Source organism: Phaethon lepturus, unplaced genomic scaffold, assembly GCF_000687285.1.
Source record: "Phaethon lepturus isolate BGI_N335 unplaced genomic scaffold, ASM68728v1 scaffold21418, whole genome shotgun sequence".
In the NCBI taxonomy this organism is placed as follows: domain Eukaryota; kingdom Metazoa; phylum Chordata; class Aves; order Phaethontiformes; family Phaethontidae; genus Phaethon; species Phaethon lepturus.
In genome coordinates this window covers 3804-11390 of record NW_010555950.1, presented here as the reverse complement: position 1 = coordinate 11390, position 7587 = coordinate 3804, and the positions used below count along the sequence as shown (strand labels likewise).

The window sequence follows — 7587 nt, the reverse complement described above, 5'->3', positions numbered from 1 at the left end:
CTCTTTCCTTGAAATCTTAACCAATTCAGACATACTTGAGACATGAAGTTCAGCTTTACTGCAAATGGAATAGGTACAGCTAATAATTCTGAAATTACATGAGTGCAATTGGGTTTTCAGAAGTCGACATTAATAGCATTCTCAGTACTTTGGATACTGCTATGAGGGTGAACACACTCTTCTGTTAGGCACAGGTTTTTAGTATTCAGGAATAATAAAAGCAAAATATTTCAAAGCAAGTCTTTTAAAACTTGATAAAACATGATCTTACTATTCAGACAATTTTCATGTAACTCAGCTCTAGTAATCAACCTCTCACCTGAAAAGGCAGTCAAGCCATTACTTCTCACAGAAGAGGTAGATGTACAAGATAGTTTAGGTCTCTTTGAGTCACTATCTCGCTGCTGGCTATGCAGTCTTGAATATGCTCCCTGAGTTCTCTCAGACTCACCATAACACCCAGATGTAAAATGAGAGGAAGAAGATGTAGACTGAAATAACATTAAAAAAATAAATTTACAGACACCGTATTTTCAGTGTACTTAAACTGAACAAAAGTGTACATAATGCAAGACTCACAACAATAGTAAAAATATCTTTAAGATGCAAAGCCTCTTTATATAAAACAATGTAGGATTTATGCTTGTACTCTTAATCAGTATTCCCAAGTTTATTCAAGACAGTCCTACCAACGAAAGCCAGTTTCTACTACAATCAGCATTATTCTTCCCTTATAGATAGATGTGGCTTACAGGGGAAGAAGATATTCCTGACTTCTAAGATGCTATAAGCATGATGCAATATAGCTTTACAGCTCTCCAAGGACACATAATTTTGCTGTCCAGAAATGGCCAAAACTGATCAGCTTTGTTATTTTATATAATAATTTAACTAATCCAGTTTATTTTTTACCAACCTAAAATATACTTGGCTAAGGAGTCAGCTCTAGCTTCTAGTAAGCTGTTTAGACCAGATATATTTTGACTACATTAAGCTCAAGTGCAACTGAAACAGTTCAGAGCAAACAATGGGTACAAAACAATTTTTTGCAGTGTACAGTACTGAAATAAAACAGTTTTCAGAAACTAGTACTAAAAAAAAAATTGGGATAGCCTATAAAGCTATTAGTCTGGTTACTTGCAGCCAAAGCATTCATTTTCTATTTCAAATGTTTTGATTTTATTTTTTGATATTAAAAAACCCTTGAGTTTAATCAAAAAGCTCAACTGAGCTGTTTGTCCTCCCAGAAAGTATCTACAACCAAGATCCTTTAAGGATCAACCAAATTAGAGTAGATGTTATAGTTATGTTTTATTTTTATGTTTTTTACTAAGGTTATGCCACTACTTTTTAAAGTATCTAAGTATTTCTCTTACCAAATCATAAAAGACAGATGGGGAGACCCAGAAACTAACATCACAAACCAAGTACAAAGCCAGGTTAATCTCCCTTATGAATCATCTGTTTAACATATAACTCATCTTTTGATAAGTGGAAGTCTCAGAGTGTCTTCTGCAACATTCACTTGCATTAGAACTTAAGAGAAAAATTAACCTTAATGGGGAAAAAAAAAGTATCATTTTGAAAACTCTGCTTAACCAGTCGTCTAGGCCACTTACAACCACAGACCCCATTTGTATTTCAACTATATGTAGACACCTACCATGACTTCCACTGAAGGTGGGCATCTCCACATTGGTTCCTCCCTCCCCCCCACTTATCTCAAAGTGTCTTCACCTTTAAGTCACAGTAAGAAAACAAACACGTATGTAAGGTGCAAGTACTCTCAAGTACCCAAACATCTTTCAGTTTGAAAGTGAGCAGAATTTTCACTTGTTCCCTATGTTCTGGCCAAGCATCTTCATAGTTTTCAGCTTTTCCCATCTTAGTATTTCTACTGGAATTGAAAGTGTTTTATTGCAACTCTACAGTGCATAAGCATGTTGAAGATGCAAACTACTTTATTTTTGGAATTATGAAGGCACATTCTGGAGCCCAGTTAAGACAAGCTGTTCAGGCCAGAGCCTTGGATCTCAGTTAGGTGACAGTTCAGCCTCCATTTTCTTTCACAGCATGCTGTAAAGCAGCTGTAAGTAAGCACAGTCAGACTATGAACTGTGAACTGCTCCTCCACAAATAAATTTTCTAAAGCAGGTCTCCCAAACCATGAACTTTGTGTTAACTCTCAAAACTGGTACTGTCCAAAAGACACACTCCCTAGAAACACCTGATGGAACAAACAGAGTATGAATAATATTAATTTTGCCATTCATAGGACTATAGCACCTATGAGATTCTAATCACCCCCTTTTTTCGTTTTAAATGGATACCTGCAGAGCCACTCTCACTTCAAATATACATTATTATTTTCATCCTCTGAACAATTTCTTAACACTGCTATGTTCTTGCTTTCCCTCCATCTTGACTTAATAAGATCTACTTAGCTAGAAACATTACAGTGAGCCCCTGCTAGCAGCTTTTCAGATTGGAAAGGCTAAGGTAAACCCCTGATTTTTTAAGTATTTTTTTCTAATGTATTACACATTAACAATTCTCACCAATCTGCTTCTGCTTCCCAAAAATCCTCCAGAATGTGGATGATCAAGTGTCCCTGAGTAGCGAGTTGGAGAGGACGTTGTAAGCTTCCAAGGAGTTTCACACGTTTCTCTTTCTCCAATTCCCCAGTCTCTGCTGGAACTATTCAATACATTGGATTCCTGAAGAACAACATGCTTATCATATGCATCTTGTAACTCAAAATTAACTCAATATCTGATCTGAATGTTGAAAACTCAGGGAAGTGGATGTACTAACACATCTGAAAACCTTTCATGAGAAACCTCAAGGGATACCCAAGAAGAAATTAAACAGGCTTAAGAAAAAAAATAGTCTCCATGACAGGAAAAGTGGCTTTTTGGCCACCAAAGCAAGCCATTCATCTTACCCTGGTCGTCAGTTTTAATACAGGAAAGAATGGGAGCAAAGGGGCGAGGAAGAAAAATCATGTTTTGGGCCTACTAGCAGATAATTATTTTTACATAAGGAGTATGATCTGTCCTAGTAAAATAGATGGAACAACAAATGTGAACTATGTGACCAAGTTCTTATTCGTTAAAAAAAAAAAAACACAAAAACCCACACTACTACAAATTACACAGTATCTTCTCTAAGTCTAATACACTTCCCTTCTACCACTGCTTAAGTTTTTTATTTCTATTTATAGTCTATTCTAATAATCCACCATGGTGCTATTGGTAGGGGAGTCTTGCAAATTAGTCATTATTAATTCTAGTTATATTTCATGCAAGCAGCAAAAATACATTTCCACTTTTCACTACAAAATTGAAACTTTTATGTCTCTAAGTTACTCATAAATCACTAACATCAAAGACCACCATAAAACAGTAAACAGCACTGGGTACAAAAACCACCTTGGGCTTAAGAAATAAGCTAAATTTTTTTAGTAGCCCATTTCAAACACACTGCCAAGATACTGAATCCACAGTTTGATATGCATGACAAACTAAGACTGTTTGGCAAAACAGTCCTGCAGATAAACATTGTTTGATGCATTACCTGAGACCAAAGTGCTCAAATTATTTTGAGTCTTTGCTCTATCTGAAACTAAAACAAATTTGTTTGCTTTCTTCCTTCAGTTCAACTGAAGACTATTTAACATCCCTTGTCAGAACTTAACAATTAAAGCATTACACAGGTATTCTATTTTTGGTGTCTATTTTCAGTAGCAGAAAAATGTGACTGGGAAAACATTCAAAACAATTTTATACATTACACTTGACCCTCTCACTCCACTAAAACAACAACCACCATGCCACACAACAAATCAAACATCTTAACTTCTCATGAAACGGTTAACAACGTTGTATAATAAAACGTACACATTTTTTTCTCATACCATTACATTACATTTGATTTTTGTATTACAAGTCACCTAGAAACAATGCTATGTCACATACACCAGATTAGTTATACAACTAACCTGCTTATTATGCCTCCTCAGATGAGCAGAGGCTACTACCCAGACTGATCTCAAACATGTATGACAGACAAGAATGCATACCCATATGAAAAAAAGAAAAGGGGAATGAGAATAAATGCAACCAAAAGAAACTCCCCCCTGCCCCCTTTTTTTAGCCCTAGTCAAAACCAAATACTCAAAGTTTGACTGCTCTGTCTCCAAAAGTTTTTGAGTTAAGCCATAGTCAAGTATGATCTCTAGCTGCAGAAATGACTTTATATTAAAAAGCTAAGTCTCCAAGTTCTCTTTCCTCTATATACCCAAAGCACTACTGATAGTCATACATCTTTTTCCGCTAAATGACAAATCTTATAAATTACTTGGAACTGAAGCAGCTCTTAATATTTTAAGGTAGGCTTCTGAATGGATTAACAAAGTGAAAAGGCCTGCCCACTCCATTCCTACCTGACTGGACTTAATCTTATTTACACTATCTGCCTCTCTTTGCCCCAGCCACCTGTAATCTTAACCTGCAAGCAGTAATGGAATTTGCTCCTATCAGCTCTCCAAATAGCAAAGGTTAGACAAGAGAGGGAGCTTCCCTATGCTTTTATCACTCAGCACTAGTCTTGTGTAACAAGCTCCCCTTCTATAGACTACCTTCTATGAATTGGAGTGGAAAGAAGGGATAGATTATCTTCTACACAATTATCTTCCCCTCTGTTTTAACTGGAAAGTGTTATAAAGATCATTCCTCCTATTAGAAGCACTTTGCTCAACAGGAAATAGTCAAAAGATAATATGCAGTGCAGTGAACACATTGCAGTTCAGGTAATAAATGAAATAATGTAAAGTACATAACACTCTTGTGTTAACATTTCTTAACAGCGATAACACGTCGAACTTCAGAGCACCAGCTCAGCTCAAGACTCATCTTCTGATCAACAGCTTTCAGTGTGATATGTAGGCGGTGTGAGTCCATAAATCCCTACAAGAGTAAGACTATCTGATTTGGTTTTGCTGACCAGACAGACAATGAACAATATGTAGGAATCCAAAAAGCAAAAATGACTGAAGATGACCCTTAGACACTCCCTATAGCCTATATACTAATGAACACATGCATGCTAAATATGGCAAAATATAATGCATATACATGTAATTGTGCTAAAAATAATTAATCCTCCATTACTTGTAAAACTGTTTCTGGAAAAGGTGTTATATAATACAATGGCCCAGATAGCTTGTCAGCAGGGACCAAACTCATAACCATTTCATCAAAATATATATGAACATTTAGTCACAGAGTTAAATTTCTGCAATTTCGAAGACCAAGATAGGCTTACATTTCTGGGCCCAAACTTGAGGTGAGAACTGCTGACAGGAACAGAAACAAAATAAGAGAATTGAGCTGACCAGCCACTTATTGTTTCCAAGTGCCCCAAAACAATTTCTGAAGGAGTTTAATCTCTGCTTCTCTTAATACTCTTTCAAAAGTGAAAGTGCCTGCAGAGTGTGACAACTTATTCTTGAGCATGGCTCCCCTTGCCCACAAAAGCAATTTGGTTAGTGTAAAATGTTGTATGGGAAACAGCAAACGCCTTTACCCCAGTCCTGTGTTTGGCACACAAAACCTAGCTGTATTAACATACTGACATGACAGTATGACTTAAGCCTAAAGGTCCTCTTCTTATCTTCACAGAATGCAAAGGAAGTAGATGCTGCAGAGCAGTACAGCCTACTGTCAACTCTTAGAAACGCAACATATTCCTGTATTACTTCCATCATCCATCCATGAAGTGTAATGCCCTATACACATCAAAATTCAAACAAAATCCTCACCTCACCTCAAGAGAAAATCCCATTTAGCCAGACTTAAGACTGCAATGACTAGCACCAAAACAGATCCATAGTATCAGGATACCCTTAATTCAAACAGCTGATTTTAAAAGGTGCAGCTAAAAACAAAAGCAGGTAAAGATGGCAAACCCAGAACTACCAGTTCACACTGCAGAATACTGTCATTGGCATGGTTATTAAAACTTTGCATTTTAGCATTAATTTTGGGTTTTGCTCCCAAAAGCAAGGCCCTGGGTAGAACTTTCCCTTATATTCCCTCCCCTCTTTCTTTTTTTTTGTGTGGGTTTTAGTGTTTTTCCTCGTGAAAAACAGACATTCAATTAAGACTTTACAGAAAGAGACAAAACGCATTACCTGGTATCCAGATTCTAATCTCCGTGAAGATTCTCTTGCACTATATGGACCAGCTAAACTGTTTCCAGTCAATGTTCTGGATCCTAGTGAAGAGCTGGAGGCCTGAACAGATATCCTTCGGGGAATTCTTGAGGGTTTTGACTCCATTCTTTGTAGCCTGTGTAAGGACACACAGATTATTTTTTCTTTAAGAAGCAGGGACCTACATGCAAAACATGCACAAGTCATTCTGAGTGTATCATAAATATGACTCACACATACAAATATTTACACAGTGCTTTGGTCTGACTGTGCATCAGTAAGATGGGGAAAGGAGTTCTTACCCTAGTTTAGAAACATAGCCCCTTTTGCTATTCTTATTATTATATTACAATATATTCTTGCTATTATATTGCAAGTGGAGCTCCCTTAAGAACTCTGCAGCACTAACATTAACACAAAATGAGGCAGGAGTCAAGGAAATGACTAAATGCATAGATTACTTTTTGTTAAAGAACTGCATCTCAACATTTGCAGAAACTACACTTGGACTTATTCTTCAGGGTCCAAATTATGAAACTTCACCCTCCTGTGAAAAAAATACATTTGCAGTCTAACTGCCTCAAAGAAATACTTAACTTTTACATAGGCAACTCCCATGAAAATTAATGTATACAAAAGTGCACATGCCATCTCACAGGTATATACGTTTACTTTTGATTTGCTGAGTGTTCTTTTGCTCTTTTGGTATTTCCAGAAGTTTTTCAAGAAATGTTGCTGCCTTTTCTGCACAAGAAGTGACCCTGTAGTCATTCCTGTCCTTGAAGGCTACCTTGATTTAATGTTGCTCAGAAACTCCAGATAGATAGCTAACTGGTTTGCTAACAGTCCTGGATTCTTTGTCCTCAGGATGGTACAGACAGAATCAGACCACAAAAGGTAGCTCTTAAAAAAAATTTAAGAGAACTGCAGTATCCTCAGTGGTGTGGTGTGGGAAGAGCAGCACGATACCCAACAACTCTAAAACAGAGTTAGGCAAAGTAGTCCACTGGTACAAGGTGATTTGCGGAAGTGGTACAATCTGTTTTATTTAACGACTTTTAGTTCTGACCTAACCTTCTGAGAATGGAAGTAAGCTATATCAGAAAAAAAATTTATCAATCAGTAAAGCACTTTTTTTTTCCCCACACATCAGCCATGCTCATCAGTAACACAGTCTGTGAAAAGCTGCTGCATCAATCCTGACATACCTCATGTCTGGCTGAAGTTTCAAGTTGAGTTCACATACTCAAGACTTAATCTTAGCTGAAAGTCATGCTGCATTACACATTCTACCCGGTAAAAGCTAGTTTTTACAGAACTCCACTGATCAAATAGTTGGGATAGCTGAGGTTAATTTCCTAATGGAAGCTCTG

General features: G+C 36.9%; 1 protein-coding gene across 2 annotated transcripts in view; it reads right to left on the bottom strand.

The window, feature by feature from the left end:
• Positions 1-6421, bottom strand: part of MARCH7 (membrane-associated ring finger (C3HC4) 7, E3 ubiquitin protein ligase) — a 19161-nt gene extending 12740 nt beyond the window's left edge. Inside the window, exons 1-3 of one of the 2 annotated variants that reach the window (XM_010292337.1) lie at positions 6194-6421; positions 2559-2717; positions 320-491 (exon numbers count right to left, since the gene is read on the bottom strand). In XM_010292337.1, the coding sequence (XP_010290639.1) occupies positions 320-491; positions 2559-2717; positions 6194-6421 (559 nt within the window). The remainder of the gene's footprint in view (positions 1-319; positions 492-2558; positions 2718-6193) is intronic. The other variant, XM_010292338.1, reaches the window with a different exon arrangement.
• Positions 6422-7587: the final 1166 nt, after the last annotated feature.